A 20,350-nucleotide genomic window follows, 5' to 3' on the forward strand; every position below is an offset into this window, starting at 1 on the left:
AATTTTGACCTTCTATTCCAATTTGTTTACATTTTCTTGGCCTTATTTTCATTTATGTTTAATTACATGTTTTCCACAAACTACATCATGTCTTTGTGGCATGAAGGAGAGCATCAATAACTACACACACACACATGCCTAAAATCAGCTGCGCCTTGCAGAGCAGCTAAAGAAGCATACAGTACGTTTTTACTGAGTTGTGTTGACCTGAACTAACCTGACATGTTTTTATATTCTCAGATATAAGGTGGATAAGAAAGCTTTCAGTCATTTTCAATAGGCTTGATTATCCTGTCTTTGTTAGAGCTCTACCCATGGTTTGATCATTATAAGTTACTGTATTGCTTTTCACAACTTGATCTGCAAATGGTGGGGTTCATGAGCCATTGGAAAGTCTTGAAGGCTATGAGTCATCGCTAAAGGTAGAACTTTTGATCCAGACTATTTAACTGAAGGCACAAGATGCTGTTATTTACAGCAGACGGAGCCAAACATCAGGCAGAAAAAGTCTCTGTTTACTAATAAACAGAATGAAGAGAAAGACAGGATGGGCACTAATGGAAAAGTAAGCAGAACGTTTCTGTATCCTCATTATGATCTAATAATGTGGGACTGATTGTTAAAACTTGGAATACCTTAACGTAATTAAATACTTGGGGTTATTTCTTGGGGAATTAAATGCCCGTTGAGCAAGCATACACTTGGTGGGGGGGACACTGGGTTGGAGTTTCAGAGAATGCCAATAGAAACAGGATAAAACAGCGTATTAAGGTTTTTCAGTAAGACAGTGGGGGAAAATGGAGAAATGTGGTTTCTATTGACATTATTAATAATTTAATTTCAGGATAGCTGGGCATTTGCGCTGGTAAGCAAAATGTTTCCATAAATTGACTTTCAATAGCATGCATTACATTCACTTCTGTAGTTCATAGGGTAACCAAGGTCTCATTCTCAGCCGTTAGAAAAGATTTTCCTGCTGTTGACAATGGAAAAATGCTAATTGTGGAATGCAAAGTGGACAAGAAAGTATCATGCTTTTAAGATTTCTTAATGGTACAGTTTTCATCAAAATACAAGTTAAAAAAATCTTTAAAAACCAAGAATGCATTGTAGGTAAAGTATGTTTATTCTTTTAAAACAGAGTTGGCATTAACTTAGAAATAGTTTTGGCACTTTTTTCATTTGCAGGTTGGTCAGTATAGTTGCTTGCTTGAAATGGGTATGCCAATTGTTTATAGTGTTAGGTGCTTTCATTTGTTTGTTTTGTTTTTGTTTAAACAACTTTGCATTTAGCCTACCTTAAGGTTTTGGAAAAATGAAGATGACACTTGAAGTCTGGGTGATGTGACAAAGTGAGGAGGCCCTATGATGTTAGAATTTGAAATAATTCTTCCTGGAATGGAATAGAACTAGAATTAAAGCATTCTAGTTTGGGTCAAGGACCCAGCAAAACTAGCTCAATCGGGGAATTAATTTTGGACTTTAGAAGCTAGCAACTCTACCCATAGAAATTAATGACTCTTAGAGTTGGAAGGAATCTTAAAAATTTGCAACTCCATCCAACCAACAGATGCTTGAGTTCTAGTTGTGCTACCTCTATAAAGTGGATATCTAGCCATTATTAGAATATTTCCAACGATGGAGAGCTCTGTAACCTAAAGGCAGCAGTTTCCAGTTAAAATTAATGATACAGTATATAATTTAAGATATAGCATAAAAGCTATACTATTTTGATATAGAGATATGCATGCAATAGTGTGGTTTGCATTAGAGTTCTATATTGCCCAAGTTGCTTTAGGGTTTCAGTTGAATCACAGGAAAGGAGGGATTCTCTTTACACTGGGGATTGCTTTTTTCTCTTTTTATAATAAATGTTTTCTTTTTCATTAAAAAAGTAAAAGATGATTGTTTAGTTTGCTAGGGCTGCCATGACAAAGTACCACAGAATGGATGGCTTAAACAACAGAAATTAATTCTCTCACAGTTCTGGAAGCTGGAAGTCTGAGATCAAGATGCTGGAAGTAACTTCTGAAACCTCTCTTTTGGCTTGCAAATGGCCATCTTCTCTCTGTGTTTTCACATGGTCTTATCTCTGTATATATCTGTGTCCTAATCTCCTCTGCTTATAAAGAAACCAATCATATTGGATTAAGGACCACCCAAATGACCTTGTTTTAACCTCTTAAAAGACCCTATCTTCAAATACAGACATTCCAAAGTACTGGAGGTCAGGATTTCAACATGTGAATTTTGGGGGAACACAATCCAGCCCGTAACAATAATCATTCCAGAAAATTTGGATAATCAGAAAATATGAGAAGAAAAAATCAACAATTGTCTTATATCTTACAGACTACCATTGATTTTTCCATCCATATTTTATGTAGCTGTACTCGTACAATATATAAATATTTTTATCCTATTTTTCCAACTTAATATAAGCATTTTCCAAATTTATAACAATTTATAAACTTTTTAAATGTCTAATTTCTAGATTTACAGTTCATTTACTCATTTCTCTATTATTATCTACATATTTGTTTACACTACTGTTTACATATTTCCCTTTATAACTAGTGCTGTGATGACCTCTAATATATACTAATATTTTTCTGAATTTACAATTTCCTTAAGTTAGGTTTTTTTTAAATGGAATTACCTGGTGAAAGTGTCAAAATATTCTTAAGTAGGGTACAAAGTTTTAGTTATACAAGATGAATTCTGGAGATTTAATGTATAGCATAGTGATGATAGCTAACAATATTGTATTGTATACTTGAAATTTGCTGAGAGGACAGATCTTAAATTAAACCTTAACACACACACATGAACAAACACATGAAAACACAATAGTAACTAGGTAGAGGTAATGGATAAGTTATTTAGCTTGATTGTGGTGATCTTTTCACAATGTATACATATATCAAAACATCAAGTTATATTCCTTAAACATATACAATTTTTATATGGCAAAGATATCTCAATTAAGTTGCTAAACAAAATGTGACCACCCACAGGAATAAACCATTTTAGTATCCTGATGTATACTGAAAATTATTTTCCAAAGGTGTTGACATGAATGACACTGCCCATTTCACCACCCCTTTGACAATACGTAAGTAAAAAATCATTATCGGGGCTTCCCTGGTGGCACAGTGGTTGAGAGTCCGCCTGCCGATGCAGGGAACACGGGTTCGTGCCCCGGTCCGGGAAGATCCCACATGCCGCGGAGCGGCTGAGCCTGTGAGCCACGGCCGCTGAGCCTGCGCGTCCGGAGCCTGTGCTCCGCAACGGGAGAGGCCACAACAGTGAGAGGCCTGTGTACCGCAAAAAACAAACAAACAAACAAAATCATTATCGACCTAACAGAGAATTATCTCATTACTTTTATTTTTTAAAAAATTTATAACCAAGGAAAACAAACGCTTCACTACATATTTACTAATTTGTATTTTCGTCTTTATGTTCTTTGCGTGTATCTCCAGGTATGAGTAAAATATGTGGGAGGGCAGAAGAGGTAGTGGAAGTTTTAATGCTTTCCCTATCAATTCGATTATGCATTGTATATATCAAAAATGTTAACTCGTCATTTTTGCTTTAAGCTTTTTTCCCTCAGACTACTTGCTTGAATTACTTACATTTGGAAGATTTACTGTTTCTCAACACACAAAATTTCCATTCTTAGATGTTTCCTTTATGACTTTTTCTATCATCCTTAAGCATAAAATTTCCTCCATTCTCCATATATTTGATATTTATGTCTTTACTTATCGATAAAATAGTTTGACTTTAAATCTCAACTATTCCAGCAGGAACTTGTGTGGAATTGTGGTGTGAGATTTCTAACTTTGAGATTGGCCCACATTGCACTGTGACCCATGACATTTGCCTTGCAGAGGCAGAGGGTGAATGTTAAAGTCACTGATGGCTTTCAGCCTCCCATCTATTTCCAGCATATCATTTCTCACACTTAATCACTTGCAAAAGAGCCATGTAACCATCCATCTAAAGGAGATCTCTAGGAGTGGTATGTTAGTCGACAAGTAAGATGAGAGACAACTCATTTTGTATCTGAACAAATTAATTAAAATATTTTATACGATTCCTAGACAGATTTGAGGATGGGAAAACAAGAAAAATCTCTCCCTGTCTCCTTCTCCCTCTCTCTCTCTATCTCTCCCTCCACCCCTCACTGATTTCAATAATGCCAGCAAAATTACTTAATTGAATAACTATACCAAAACCAACTGAACAGCTGGAGTCTACTCACTGAGGATCTCCACCCCTTAGTTTCCACTTCTATAGGATGAGAAGCTTCACCTCGCCTATCTAGACCCCTAAGCTGCAAGAACTGTGCTGGGTGCAAAAAAGGATTCAGAGATGCAAAGACACAAATTGAGTCATCCAGGAATTCAGTCTATACATTTCATGACGTTCATGGTTCCCTTTATCTCTAACCAAGCCAATTTCTAATTTCTTCACCATGGCTACCTGATTATACAACAATTAAATACTGGCTTAGATTCTTACAGATAAATCAACAACATTTTCTGTTTTATAAATTCGCTTTTGTGAATAAGTGATACACAGATGACATTTTGTTACTTTGAAATTGTAGCCAAAAAAACCCTAGCTTAATAAAATATTATGTGACCACAGGCAGCAAAAGCAAAGGGCTGGAAAGGGTGTACCTCAGATCTAGGCCAGCCCTGCTTCCCATTTGCTGTGTGCCCATGGATCCATTATTTAGTGTCTCCGGGCTGCATTTCTCATATATCAAACACGGGTGTACATAAGATGATCTCTAGGGATCTTCTGCCCAGATTTATATTATTTGGAGAGTCTGTAACTGTAAAGACATAATTAGGACCCATTATAACTCTCACCAATTTCTTAGGTTATTAAATGTAAAGCAGCTGTGCTATGGGAACAGAAGAATCCCTTTTCCGTTGAGGAAACAGAAGTTGCCCCATCAAAGGCTAAAGAAGTTTGTAGTAAGGTAATGAGCCTGAGAGTACATAAGTCTAAAACGCTATCATACCTACTTTGAGTATATCACTGTTGTGAGGTTGGATTCTTAAATAAGGAGATACTTCCCAAATTTTGGTTATTAGTTCTCATACTGGTTTTTTTTTTTATTTGATAAGGATCTGGTCATACTGAATATAAAATTAATGACTTATTGATTAAAAAACAACCCTGCTAATCTGCTCTGTTATAACTTTGTTGAATTTTTATTGACACAGTGTTTGATAAAAATAGTTAATAATTATGACTAACGTATCAGATAGTATTGAGATTACTTTTCACAAAGAATGAGGAACTCATTTGTGCCTGGAGAAATGACAGCTTCCTGGATTTCCCTTCCTGGAGGATTTCCCACACTCCTTTGAACAGAGCCTAACCATTAGTTTGAACACCAGCTTGTTGAGTAGGCATTGCTGTCTATCTTTCTTTGACCATCTCCTGTTACCTGAGCACTGTAGTAACAGTACAGTTTTGCTCACTTCTCTTCTTATACACCATTCCCTCTACCTTTCATCAAGAGGAGGAACTAACTGTAAAAGTCTACTTTTGTGCTGGCTGCATGGTAACATCTGCCTTATAGTTCCCTCACAAGAGCATCAATTTACTTCAAAAAGGCACTGAGATTCAAAACAAGGCCAAAGGCAGCAATACTATAAATTCCTTAAAGAGAGATTTTTTTTTTAAAGTTGTTAAGGATATTCCTTGCTGCACACAGGCTTTTCTCTAGTTGCAGCGAGCGGGGTCTACTCTTCATTGTGGTACATGGGCTTCTCATTGCTGTGGATTCTCTTGTTGTGGAGCACAGGCACTAGGCGCACAGGCTTCAGTAGTTGTGGCATGCGGGCTCGGTAGTTGTGGTTCGCGGGCTCTAGAGCACAGGCTCAGTAGTTGTGGCGCATGGGCTTAGTTGCTCCATGGCATGTGGGATCTTCCTGGACCAGGGACCGAACCCATGTCCCCTGCATTGGCAGGCAGATTTTTAACCACCGTGCCACCAGGGAAGTCCCTTAAAGAGAGAGATTTTGGTCTGATGGTTGATATTCGGCTCAGAATCTCCTAAGAGTCAACACTATTATATGAGACAATCATACTGATTAAACAATTATAATCTTTTCAAGGGAGAGATAAATATTCTCCCAACTGTAAAATGACCCGTTTGCTGGTTGGTGCAATGTTCTTTTCTCTGAACCCAGACTTTGGCCACGGGAATCTGTTGGAAAAATGAGCACATGACAAAAGGAGCAATAGTGTCTAAGTTTCCAGTGACTGTGGGACATGAAGCCACTGGGGTTGTGGAGAGCATTGGAGGAGTCACTATGGTGAAACCAGGTGTGTAAATGTCAAGTCACAAGTCTGAGATAAGTAGGGTTGACTGTCCTATCAAAGGAAATAGCACAACTAGGAATTATTAGAGGAGCCTTAATGAATTTAGGAGGATAAGAGAATACAAGGAGAATGGATTATATAGAGTGAAGTTTAATTTGGCAAAATCTCAACTTTTAGCAAGCAAATTTGATGGTGCTTGTAAACTTTAGAATACAGGCATACCTTGTTTTATTGCACTTTGCTTTATTGTGCTTCAAAGTGGAATTGTTTTTACAAATTGAGTTTGTGGCAGCCCTGCGTCAAGCAAGTCTATCAGTGCCATTTTTCCAATAGCATTATTTTTTAATTAAGGTATGTAGATTGTTTTTTTAAACACAATGCTATTGCATACTTAATAGACTACAGTATAGTGTAAACATAATTTTTACATGCACTGGAAAACCAAAAAATTTGTGACTCACTTTATTGTCATGCTCTAGAACCAAAACTGCAATATCTCCAAGGTATGTCTCTACTTTTAAGAAATTCTTGCATGTGGCATGGGCTCAATTCACATTCATCTATTTCAGCCTTTAATGTTAATTACCAACACCTTATATCATGATGTTTTCCCTCTAGGTGACAGTCATCCCCGTCTTTCTGCCTCAGTGTAGAGAATGCAATGCTTGTCGCGACCCAGATGTCAACCTCTGTGTAAGGAGTGAGTAGGTTTCAGTCACTTTTCTCTAATGCCATTTAGTTGTTCCTGTGCTAAGTTTTGAATTGAATTAATATGAGTGTTTGATGTATCAAATAGCGTTACTGGTCATGGAGTCCTGGCTGATGGCACCACCAGATTTACGTGCAGGGGCAAACCAGTCTATCACTTCACGAGCACTAGTACATTTACTGAGTACACAGTGGTGGATGAAACTTCTGTTGCTAAGATCGATGATGAAGCTCATCCTGAGAAAGTCTGTTGAATTGGATGTGGATTTTCTACTGGATATGGGACTGCTATTAAAACTGGCAAGGTAAGCAGCAGGGTGGGCTAGTTCCTTTTTTTTTATTTTTTAAATAATTTTTTTTGAAAAACTGAAGCATTTTGGGAAAAACGCTTTTGAAAACATCTCATGTACAGACTGTTTCTACACAATGGCAAATCAACTGGAAGAAAAAATTCAGATTCGAAATTTTATTTCTAAATAAGCACTCCCACTTACCACTGCAACAAAAAGAATAAAATACCTTGGAATAAACCTACCTAAGGAGACAAAAGACCTGTATGCAGAAAACTATAAGACACTGATGAAAGAAATTAAAGACGATACAAACAGGTGGAGAGATATACCATGTTCTTGGGTTGGAAGAATCAACATTGTGAAAATGACTATACTACCCAAAGTAATCTACAGATTCAATGCAATCCCTATCAAAGTACCAATGGCATTTTTCACAGGACTAGTACAAAAAAATTCACAATTTGTATGGAAACACAAAAGACCCCGAATAGCCAAAGCAATCCTGAGAAAGAATAACAGAGCTAGAGGAATCAGGCTCCCTGACTTCAGACTATACTACAAAGCTACAGTAATCAAGACAGTATGGTGCTGGCACAAAAACAGAAATATAGATCAATGGAACAGGATAGAAAGCCCAGAGATAAACCCACGCACATATGGTCACCATCTTTGATAAAGGAGGCAAGAATATATAATGGAGAAAAGACAGCCTCTTCAATAAGTGGTGCTGGGAAAACTGGACAGCTACATGGAAAAGAATGAAATTAGAACAATCCCTAACACCTAACACAAAAGTAAACTCAAAATGGATTAAAGACATAAATGTAAGACCAGACACTATAAAACTCTTAGAGGAAAACATAGGAAGAGCACTCTTGGACGTAAATCAGCACAAGATCCTTTTTGACCCACCTCCTAGAGTAATGGATATAAAAACAAAAATAAACAAATGGGACCTAATGAAACTTCAAAGCTTTTGCACAGCAAAGGAAACTATAAATAAGACGAAAAGACAACCCTCAGAATGGGAGAAAATATTTGCAAATGAAGCAACTGACAAAGGATTAATCTCAAAAATATACAATCAGCTCACGCAGCTCAATATACAAAAAACAAACAACCCAATCCAAAAATGGGCAGAAGACCTAAACAGACATTTCTCCAAAGAAGATATACAGATTGACAACAAACAAATGAAAGGATGCTCAACATCACTAATCATTAGAGAAATGCAAATCAAAACTACAATGAGGTATCACCTCACACCAGTCAGAATGGCCATCATCAAAATATCTACAAACAATAAATGCTGGAGAGGGTGTGGAGAAAAGGGAACACTCTTGCACTGTTGGTGGGAATGTAAATTCATACAGCCACTACAGAGAACAGTATGGAGGTTCCTTAAAAAACTAAAAACAGAACTATCATACGACCCAGCAATCCCACTACTGGGCATATACCCTTAGAAAACCATACTTTAAAAAAAGTCATGTACCACAACGTTCACTGCAGCTCTATTTACAATAGCCAGGACATGGAAGCAACCTAAGTGTCCATCGACAAATGAATGGATAAAGAAGATGTGGCACATATATACAATGGAATGTTACTCAGCCATAAAAAGAAACGAAATTGAGTTGCTTGTAGTGAGGTGGATGGACCTAGAGACTATCATACAGCATGAAGTAAGTCAGAAAAAGAAAAACAAATACCATATGCTAACACATATATATGGAATCTAAAAAAAGACAAAAGCAAATGGTTTTGAAGAACCTAGGGGCAGGACAGGAATGCAGACATAGAGAATGGACTTGAGAACACAGGGAGGGGGAAGGGTAAGCTGGGACCAAATGAGTGAGTGGCATGGACATATATACACTACCAAACGTAAAATAGATAGCTAGTGGGAAGCAGCCGCATAGCACAGGGAGATGAGCTCGGTGCTTTGTGACCACCTAGAGGGGAGGGATAGGGAGGGTGGGAGGGAGACGCAGGAGGGGGGAGATATGGGGATACATGTATACGTATAGCTGATTCACTCTGTTATACAGCCGAAAGTAACACACAATTACATTCCAATAAAGATGTTAAAAAAATAAATAAAATTAATCTTTTGTTTCACAAAATAAATATCAATGCTGGTTTGTTAGTTTATTAGGGCTGTTGTAGCAGAATACCATAGACTAGGGGGCTTAAACAACACAAATTTATTGTCTCACATTCTGGAAAGTAGAAGACTGAAATCAAAGGGTCGGCAGGATTTGTTCCTTCTGAGGGCTGTGAGTGAAAGATCTGTTCCAGGCCTTTCTCCTTGGCTGTCTTCTATGTCTCTTCATATCACCTTCCTTCTATGCCAGTCTTTATTGTCCAAATTCCCCCTTTTTATAAGGACACCAATTATATTGGATTAGGGCCCACCTAATTACCTTATTTTAACTTGATTACATCTGCAAAGGCCCTATCTTCAAATAAGATCACATTCTGAGGTACTGGAGATTAAGACTTTAACATATGAAATTGCAGGTTTGGGCATGGGGACACAATTCAACCTATAATGGCTGGCATATAGTATGAAAACATGAATGCATATTTAAGAGTGATTATTTGGATTCAATTTATGTCATTCTTAATGAATCAAAGAAGTAAGTAGAATAACACACAGTTCATAAATAGTAAAACCATTCCCACAAGCAATCACCATACTGTGGTGGTCTCATCCAACTCCAAAGTCTTAAAAATTACGTATACGTTAGTTGACTCCAAATTTATATCTCAAACTCTCTCTGAACCCCAAATTCTTTTGTCCAACTCCTTACCTGACCTCTCCCTTTGAAGGTCTCACAGGTATCTCAAACTGAATATGTATAAAACAGAATTCTTAATTTTCTTCCTCCCTACCACCCAAACATATTTATGCTCACTCAAATTTTCTTCATCCTTGATCTTCCCTCTCCATTACCTTATATGCAATCCAGCAGCAAATCCTGTTAAGTTTACCTACAAGGTATATTTTAAATCTTTCCATTTTCTTCAACTCACTACCATCATCATATCCTGACAGATGCAATGGCCTCCCTTCTGTAGTCTTCATTACTCCTCTTGACCATCTCCAATAATTCTCCATTTACAAGCCAGAGGAATTTTATAAAACATAAATTGGTCTGCATTACTTCTTTGCCAAAATTCCTTCAGTAGCTTCCATACTTGGAACAATCTCATCTCCTCCACTATGATCCACTCACACTCACTCACCTCTCTTGAGATCTGTAAGCCTGTTCCTACATGAAGACATTTACACAAGCTATTCTGATTGTCTGGAACACTCATCTACTGAGCCCTTGTGTAGGTGCTTCATTAACATAATTCTCAGATTAAAGATAACCCACTTGCTCAAAGAAGTTGTTTGTTTGTTTTTTTCTGTCTACTCCATCTAAGCAGGAACCTCCTTCCATTATTCAAGACTACATGATTGCTTCATTAACAGTATGTGTCCCAAATCTCAAATTCTTATTACACCTTTAGTCTTCATTAGACCACAAGCTCCAAGAAGGTATGGACCAAGTCTCTATTCACTACAGTACTTAGCAAGGAGCCTGGACATAGTAATGACTTAATAAATAATATTTGGAAAAAAAGAGATGTATGAATGAATAAGGAAAGGGATGTCCAAATATGTGGAAGAATAAAAAGGTGAGGAGCTTGTGGAAAATATACATATGGGCGTTGAAGTAGATTTATCCCAAACATAGGTTCAAGACAGGTCTCAGATCTATGAATGTATAACATTAGCATGCATGTACATGTCAATGACATATGTTAGTAACCACTTACTTTTAAATTTCTTTGGAAAATCTTGGTGCTGGAACATTCCTCGAGACCTTCCACTAAGAATTTTCTACCAAGATAGAGGTGAGAGAAGGGACATTGGATATGGTTTTATGTTAGTATTCTAAGTTTTTTATTGTACTTGATATATTGGTACCATATTAGTACTTGGCTAATATATTATTAACCAAGACATTCTCCACTTTTAGGTATAATTTTTTACTGGAAGCTATATCTTAAGGCAAATTACTTGAATGAACACATATTCTTGCCTTTGCCTATTTGAAAATAGGTCAAACTTACAATATGAGGATGTGTTGGTGTCCCCCAAGACGCTCTTTTGATTTGATGATTCACTAAAAGGATTCATAAAACTCAGAACAGTTATTATACTCATAGCTACAGTTTGTTACAGGGAAAGGATACAGATTAAAACCAGCAAAAGAAAAAGCCACATAGGGTAGAGTCCAGGAGAGACCAGGTACAAGTTTTCAGTTGTCCTCTCCCAGCGGGGTCACATGGACAGAGCTTAATTCTCCCAGCAACAATGTGTGACAACACATATTAAGTGTTGCCAACCAGGGAAGCTCACCCAAGTCTGGTGTTTAGGGTTTCTATTGTGGGAACAGTCATGTAGGCACACAGCACACACAGGACTGACCTCAGCTACTCAGACTCCAGTAGCATCAGGAGTTAAGCTGATGGATCAAAGCCCCAGACATATGAAAACAGGCATTCACTGTAAGTCACACTGTTAGCATAAACCATCTGGAGTAGCCCAATGTCTCAGATGTACAAAGACACTCTTAGTGGACAGGATATTCCAAGGACTCAAAAGTTATCTCCCAAGAGCTGGTTAAGGTCCTAAGGTTCTTTGGGATAGTGAAATTTAAGTATTTATTAAAGATCATGAAGGGAATCAGAAGAGTAAAGAAAAATAATACTAAAAAGTGGAAGCTTACTATATTTTAAAATACAAAATAATAAAATATTATTTTAAATAATAAAAAATTTTAAGTGACCTAAAATTGACATTCTTGTTTTAGACTATAACTTTCTTCTATAATAATGATATGGATAATTCACTATAGATATTAATCTCCAGTTCCCATTCTGTAGAACAAGAAGGTTGGGAAGGAAGAGAAGTTTTTTTGGTTTTGGTTTTGGTTTTTCAGGTGGGGGGACATCTGAAGTTAGCAAGAGACTGGGGCCATGATCCACTTAAAGGCTTAGAGTCAGGGTGACATGAAGGTCAAAAATTACAACTTTCCAGATGGGTGATGGAGTCCTAGGGAGAAGTCTTTAGAGGCACAGTTCCCAGGTGGTCAGAAATATCACACTTCAGGGCCATCACAGCCTAATCTTGCTAGAGATTAAATAAGGAAGGCTGAAAGAGGTCCCAGAAGACAGTGCTAGAATCATAAAATTCTAGATTTAGAATTCAACCATCAACAAAAAAATTCCATCTCAGATCTAGATAATAAAGCTAGCAGATAAACTAGTAAAAAAGACAGAGAACGCCCAGTTTAGTTTCTGACATAAAATGCTGACCACAAAGAATCCATTAATAAAGTTTGCTGCATAAATGAGTGAATGACTGAATGATACTTGAGAGAATGGCCACACTAACTTCAGAGCTCCAAATTCAGGAAATGAACTGAGGGGTTAGGATGCCATAGCTGAAACTACAGCACCTTTGTACCCACTTAAATATCTGCTTATAAATTCAGACATTTCAAAACACATGCATACACAGACCTCCACACACAGGCTATTTTTTCAGGTAATTCCTGCAGAGGAGGACAAAACTGGAGAATCAGGACATATGACAACACACCCTGCTCACACATAAGCCTTTGCATGTTAAAAAGAAAAAGAAAAAAAAAAAGGAAGGAAGAAAGGGAAGAAGGGAGGGAGGAGAAAAAAAAAAGGAAAACAAGACAAAAATGATCACAATAAGTTCCATACCCTTTTTGTGGGTTTCCTGGTTTTCAGGTCTCCCTGATCCCTGCTATGAAAAAGGATTAGGACTAAACTAGCAGGAAAGTGAGTTTTGGCTAGAACCTTCTTTAACATAGCACAGTACAGGGTAAAAATATCCCAACTGATTTAACTACATTTCCTTCCTGGAGCTACACATGGATCATCTAATTGCAACATGGAAATTCAACTTCAATGAAAAAACAATTTATTTACAAATGACTCAGAGTTATGGTTATTAAGAAAATGCTAGTTAAACCAAATCTAAAACAGATTTAGCATGGTTTTGTGTAGAAGAGTAATAGAGATCCAAGTGCTTATTTAATCCTGTTATGAGGTTGGATGAGGTTATGGGTGGTGGCCAAAAAGGCTGCAAAAGCTCCCACAACAAAGGCCTGAATGATGTAACCTTTTATCAAAGGTTTTCATTTATCTGCAAAATACTGATTTTGTTCCTTTTCTGTTCTCAGACATTCTGCTGTTTCTAGCTCTCTTTGTGGCATTCTCATGAGAACAAGTCATCCAGTCCTAATAACTCATCATAGTGATCTTCTGAATTTTGTGTTCTAATATTGGAGATACTTTGCAGGTTTCACATTTTAACCCTAGGTCTAACATTTACAGGAACTTGTCTCTCCACAGGTCACCCGTGGTTCAACTTGTGTGGCCTTTGGCCTGGGAAGAGTTGGCCTTTTGGTCATCATGGGCTGTAAGTCAGCTGGTGCATCCAGGATCATTGGGATTGACCTCAACAAAGACAAATTTGAAAAGGCCATGGCTGTCAGAGCCACTAAGTGCATCAGCCCCAAGGACTCCACCAAGCCCATCAGTGAGGTGCTGTCAGAAATGACAGGCGAGGCTTCCCCGGTGGTGCAGTGGTTAAGAATCGCCTGTCAATGCAGGGGACACGGGTTTGAGCCCTGGTCCGGGAAGATCCCACATGCGATGGAGCAACTAAGCCCATGAGCCACAACTACTGAGCCCGTGAGCCACAACTACTGAGCCCGTGAGCCACAACCACTGAGCCAGTGCACCTAGAGCCCATGCTCCGCAACAAGAGAAGCCACCACAATGAGAAGCCCGCACACTGCAATAAAGAGTAGCCCCCGCTCGTCACAACTAGAGAAAGCCTGCATGCAGCAACGAAGACCCAAAGCAGCCAAAACTAACTAAATAAAATTAATTTAAAATAAAAAGAAAAGAAATGACAGGCGACACTGGGCTACAGTTTTGAAGTTATTGGGCATCTTGAAACTACGGTGAGAGCCAAGATTAGAGGAGCCACACAATACCCAAACTACCTTGAACGCACAGGGTAAACTCATTTTCCACAGCTTTACTGAAAGCAACTACCCGTTAGGCAAAATACCTGGTAATCATGAAGCACTTGTGCCTAAAAAGTCAAGCAAAACTTATGTGCAGGTCTGCTTGACCAAAGTATGTCATATCATACCACTCTCATGTGATCAGACTGCCAGGGAGGGAGTCAACCAACTAGGCAAATTGTTTAAGTGTTAATCTACTTTGTATGTATGGCTTTTTTGGCAACAGTGATTCCATCTCTTGAACATTAGCAAGTCAACCAGCACAAAGTGACTCTCTGGAGACAGAGGAGGAGGAGATCCAGGGGCGAAAGGAACTATTCCAAATTTGGCAGTCTCTTCCCTCAAAACCACGATGTAGCCAACTTCTCACTCTATACCTGAGTTTGCTTTCTCCTTTCTGAATTCTCTTAAAATAGGAGCCTTCAACTTTTTAAAATACGCCTCCCTTGTGGCAGTCAGTAGCACCAGACTTCCATTTAAATCTGAGAAACAGGTCAGATCTCCTGGATTGGAAAGCCCCAGCCTGGGATAAGGTAGGGAGGGAGACTTGGAAATATGGGACAAAGTCAATTCTGCTCACAATTGACTAGGAGACTAAATTCGCTCTAATACTTTTGGTACTTTAGGAACAAGTAGTCTTTAATTTACCACTGTTTTCATTCCCCTTCCTTAGTGTCACTTAGAATTATTCCATAGCAACAAATACCATGTTTACACAGCCAATATGCAACACTGAATATTGCTATGGCCTACTGATTTCCAGATGATACTTTAATGAACATTGGTCTCTGAAAAATGCCAACATCTATTGCTACAACCTACCAAGTATTCAAAAAACTATTAATGAATGACTGGATGGGTGGATGACCAGAAAATGTGGGGTTAGTCTCAGAAATGTAACCAAGAAAGGGATTCCTTTGTCCCACATTTTGGTATTTGATTTAATTTTCATACTAAACTTTAAAAAAATTGGATTAATTGATTCAGTATAGGTAATTTGATTTAGTTCAAATGGCTTTCCAAACCTTATCTGAAGTGGTGATATTGGTCTGAAAATATAGGAATTTCTCCCTGCATTTTGGTCCATGGTAAACTGAAAATGCCATGAACACTGACCACATTAATTTCTACTTTCTGCCTTAAAGGACAAATGTATGAACGAGTTTAATTCATGACTAAAATTGTGTTGCGAGTGTTTTAAAGCAAGCAGAGGGACTTCCCTGGTGGCGCAGTGCTTAAGAATCTGCCTGCCAATGCAGGGGACAAGGGTTCGAGCCCTGGTCTGGGAAGATCCCACATACGAAGAAGCAACTAAGCTCGTGCACCACAACTACTGAGCCCATGAGCCACAACTACTGAGCCAGCGCACCTAGAGCCTGTGCTCCACAACAAGAGAAGCCACTGCAATGAGAAGCCCGCGCACCACAACGAAGAGTAGCCCCCACTCACCACAACTAGAGAAAGCCCGCGTGCAGCAACAAAGACCCAATACAGCCATAAATAAATAAATAAATAACAAATAAAAAGAAAGTTTGAAATAAAAAAAAAAGCAAGCAGAAAGAAAAAGGCATGTGGCCCTAATGTCACTTCATGACTTGGAAACAAAACGAACTACTGGAACTGCAATAGTATGTAGGGCATTTCTGAGCCCACGACATATTATGAGACATGAGAAACAAACAGTCTTCTTCATTCTCAACTCAGATTGATGCCCTTGCATCCTGCAGCATGAACTACAGGGTCGGTGTAGTGGTAGGGGCTCCTCTATCAGCCAAGATGCTCACCTATGACCCAGTGCTGCCCCGCGCTGGATGCACACGGAAAGGATGCGTTTTTGGAGGTAAGAATGGCAGAGGCTTCTTTGTTTATTGTCAGTCTCTCTGCACTAAATGAGAGGATCCTCATGCTTCCTGAGAGCAGGGACTGGGTATGTTACACCTCTACCCTATTCCCAGCCCTGGAAACAGTGCCTGGTCCTTAGCATATTCCCCAAAGACATTTAGTGAATAACTGAATTTTACTTCTAATTCCTGGGTAATCCATAATCTCCCCACATCACACAAAGAGTCAAAGTGAGGAGGCTCAACTTGTACCTCTTGTGTAGTTCTCAGTTCAAGTCTTATTTCCCTGAAGGAGCCCTCTCTAAAGAATCTCATCTGTACCAACCAGCCTCTCATTTTTTGTGCACCAGGTACTGTGGAAAGAGAACAAGGCTTGGCCTCACATTAACTGTTGTCTGTATCTTTGGTTACCTTGACAAGAGCTATACTAGCCGCGTGCTGAGTGGGCTCGAGAGAAAATGGGAGAAGAGGAAGTGGAGCAGTGAACTGTAAAGTGGTTTCTCTGTAAAAGGAGCAGAGACATGGGGTAGCTAGAAGTTGTGGGGGAAATAGAGGTTCCTCATGGGGTTTTTGCCTTTGTTTCTTAAGATGGGAGAAATACAGCTCATTTGTGTGCTGTTAAGGATAGTCCCGTATGGGGAAAAGGTAATAATGCAAGAGAGAGAAGGAACAAATATAATAACACATAAAGATCATTCAGTAAAGTCTAAAGAGAACATGTATGCTTACTTACAGGTTGGGAAAGCAGAGATGATGTTCCAAAACTAGTGACTGATTTCCTGGAAAAGAAATTTGACCTGGATCAAGTGACAACCCATGTTTTCCCTTTTAAACAAATCAATGAAGGTTTTGAACTGCTCTACTCACATCAAAGGTATCTGTTTTTTATAGTTCTCTTGTCTCCTCCCCATAGATCACTTTTTAAATTTAGTATTTATAAATGCATCTGTTTCCTTCATATTTTATTTCTGATTATCTTATGTAGCAAGATTGATAAAGCTGATTACTTCTTCTTCATAGACTTATTATGTCATCGTCTTATATCAACCAATTTTTTAAAAAACCTCTGGACTTCATTCTTTTATACTAGATTGATTTCATCTTGGCTATTTTTATTTCAGCACAAAGCTGCTCACTTCTTCAAGTAATGCCACAAAATTTCCTTACTTTACAGTTTTCAAAGTGCTTTTTTAAATGTGTTTTCTTCTGATCCTTGAAGGTTAGGTTTTGTTTGCTTGTTTGTTTTTTAACTTTTGACCTCCATCTATTTCTCCCACCCAATACTCCTGCTTCTGGCAACCACCAATCTGTTCTCTGTATCTATGAAGTTGTTGCTTTAGATTCCTCATACACGTAAGATCATACAGTATTTGTCATTCTCTGACTGACTTATTTCACTTAGCATAATGCCCTTGAGGTCCATCCATGTTGTTGCCAATGGCAAAATTTCATTCTTTTTATGGCTAAATATTCCATTACACACACACACACACACACACACACACACACCCCACATTTTCTTTATTCATTCATTCATCCATGGACACAGGTTGTTTCCATATTTTGGCTATTGTAAATAGTGCTGCAGTGAGCATGGGGGTGCATATATCTTTTCAAGTTAGTGTTTTTGGTTTCTTCAGATAAATACCCAGAAGTAGAATTGCTGGGCCACAGAGTAGCTCTATTTTAATTTTTTTGAGAAACCTCCATACTGTTTTCTATAGTGGCTGCACCAATTTACATTCCCACCAACAGTGCATGAGGATTCCCTTTAGCCACATCCTCGCCAACACCTGTTACTTATCTTCTTGATGGTAGCCCTCCTAACAGGCGTGAAGTGATATCTCATTGCGTTTTGATTTGCATTTCCCTGATGATTAATGATGTTGAGCATCTTTTCATGTGTCTCTTGGCCATTTGGACGTCTTCTTTGGAAAAACGTCTATTCCGACATACACCTTTACTTAGTCAAGCAATATTAATAACTTAATATGGTCACTTTGAAAAATAGTTACTAGCTGTTATCCAAAGAAACATAAATTCTACTCTTTTTTGTTTCAAATATTACCTTAAGGCAGTGGCTTCTAAATTGACATTTATAAACCTAAGCTCTTCAATTTCCATCGACTTCCACACAGCTCCACTTGAATGTCCCACTTGCATCGACTTCACTCAAAATAATGCTTCCACCAGTACATCTTATCTCAGCAAATAATGCCACTTATTCTGCTTTTACAGACTAGAAGCCAGAGCATCAGGTTTGATTCCTTCTTCACTCTTGCCTACAACATGCAAACTGATGCTAAGCTCTGATAGTGCACAGTCCAGTTTCTCCTCCAGGATTCTCCCTCTCATTGCCCATGACTGTTACCTTAGTTCAGTCCAGTAATCTCTCACCTGGACATGTTAACACAGTAGCATGATAATATGTCTCCTGCCTTCTGTATTTTACCATATTAGCCAGGCATTCACTAAGCTGCTAAAACTCAAGTTGCCCCCAAATATCAATGACTTAGCATGGTTTTGAAAGCCTTTACTATTGGACCACAACCTATTTTGTTAATATACCCAGTTATTCAACAACTGAGAATTTAGCACCCACTCTATCACAGCCTGTGTGCTAGGCTCTGGAGATAAAGTAAGGGAGCAGGGCTCACCTACTTTTCTCCTTGGCACCCAGAAGTCTAAGCACACTGGATTATCCTTCCTGTTCACACCTTCCTAGCATATTCATGCTTTCCCTTCAGCAAGGAAACCCCTTTCCTCTTGTCAGCCTTTGCAATTGTACCGATGCCTCAAGAATCAGCTCAGATACCCATATGCATATACTCATATACTGATTCATTTTCTTTCTGGTGGGGACCTCAGGCCCAGAAGGATTTCCAGTAACAGAATTTACCTGAAGTTTCCTAACCCAGGCAGAAAGGACAATTGTATAAAATGTTCTTGTTTGGAAGGTGTGGAAACAAATCACTAAAAACCATCATTTTACACTTCAGCATTCGAACTGTCCTGACATTTTGAGATTCTAAGTGACAGAAGGTCTGTGTCACGTGATGGTGACCTGGGCTTCCCTTTTCACATTTCCTCTGCTGTGACCATGGATCTGTTTCATAAATACAAGCAGAAGTACAAGATTTGATGAAGATATATAATCTTTATGAAATAAAGATTTAGTGTCTTATGAGGACCTGGGAATTAGCAGGGTGTTTAGGTCAACAATATTAAAAATTTTAATTTACATGTTCTAAAGCCATAATTATATATTTTGAGATATATATATACACACACCCACACACAAACACACAATTGGATTTTTTTGTTGGAATAGAGATTTCTGAAAAAGACTTTTACCCAGCTGCCACCACTTAGAGCAGATTTAGCATATAAACATATGGTACGTGTATTTCCTACAATAATATTAATTTTATGGATAGTGTTTAACACATTGTAACCTTTCTTTTTGGATGTAAATATTTTTAAAAAGCATTTGTTACAAATTAACTTGGATTAGGTTTTGAAATCAGCTCATTGCATGGTACAAGTTACTTGATTAGTTTAGAAAAGAAATAGTGAAATATAAAGGAGGGGCACACTTTAAATGATTAACTTTAAGAATCATTTTATAACTAGATGAACCTGAAAAGCATCCTATAAGGGGTCATGAGGCTACTTGCCAGCATACATTGACATTTCAGAAAATGTCTTTTTATAATACTACTTAAATATAAAAGTGCAGCTAGAATCATACTGTAATATATATACTAATGTTCAGTTCAATAAAGTAGAATTATAAATCCCTAAGTCCCACTTTACTTAGTAATGACTCATTTAACCAAAAAATGTTTTCAATTTGGTACGACTGCACTGGCATATCTAGCTATGTCTATATATATGATATACTTAAAATTCTTAATAAAATTTAAATGTTTTATAAAACATTTTGTGGTGATATATTTTGTTTGAAGAGTGCAGTTTTATTTGTTATAAAGCTTTTATTGACTAAAGTAAGGCACCTGAAAAA

The 20,350-nt window shown here is 38.0% G+C and overlaps 1 protein-coding gene across 1 annotated transcript; it reads left to right on the plus strand.

Moving 5' to 3' along the window:
- Positions 1-538: 538 nt before the first annotated feature.
- LOC112393753 (alcohol dehydrogenase class 4 mu/sigma chain) lies at positions 539-19,350 on the plus strand. Its single transcript, XM_024736114.1, is given in 10 exon segments — positions 539-565; positions 4,898-4,999; positions 6,222-6,359; positions 6,973-7,058; positions 7,151-7,367; positions 13,803-14,027; positions 14,372-14,419; positions 16,190-16,325; positions 17,062-17,200; positions 19,326-19,350. Coding segments are annotated over 10 exon segments (1,134 nt in total). The 5' UTR covers positions 539-547.
- Positions 19,351-20,350: the final 1,000 nt, after the last annotated feature.

The sequence above is a fragment of the Neophocaena asiaeorientalis genome, unplaced genomic scaffold (assembly GCF_003031525.2).
Source record: "Neophocaena asiaeorientalis asiaeorientalis breed wild unplaced genomic scaffold, Neophocaena_asiaeorientalis_V1.1 scaffold7, whole genome shotgun sequence".
Classification (NCBI taxonomy): Eukaryota; Metazoa; Chordata; class Mammalia; order Artiodactyla; family Phocoenidae; genus Neophocaena; species Neophocaena asiaeorientalis.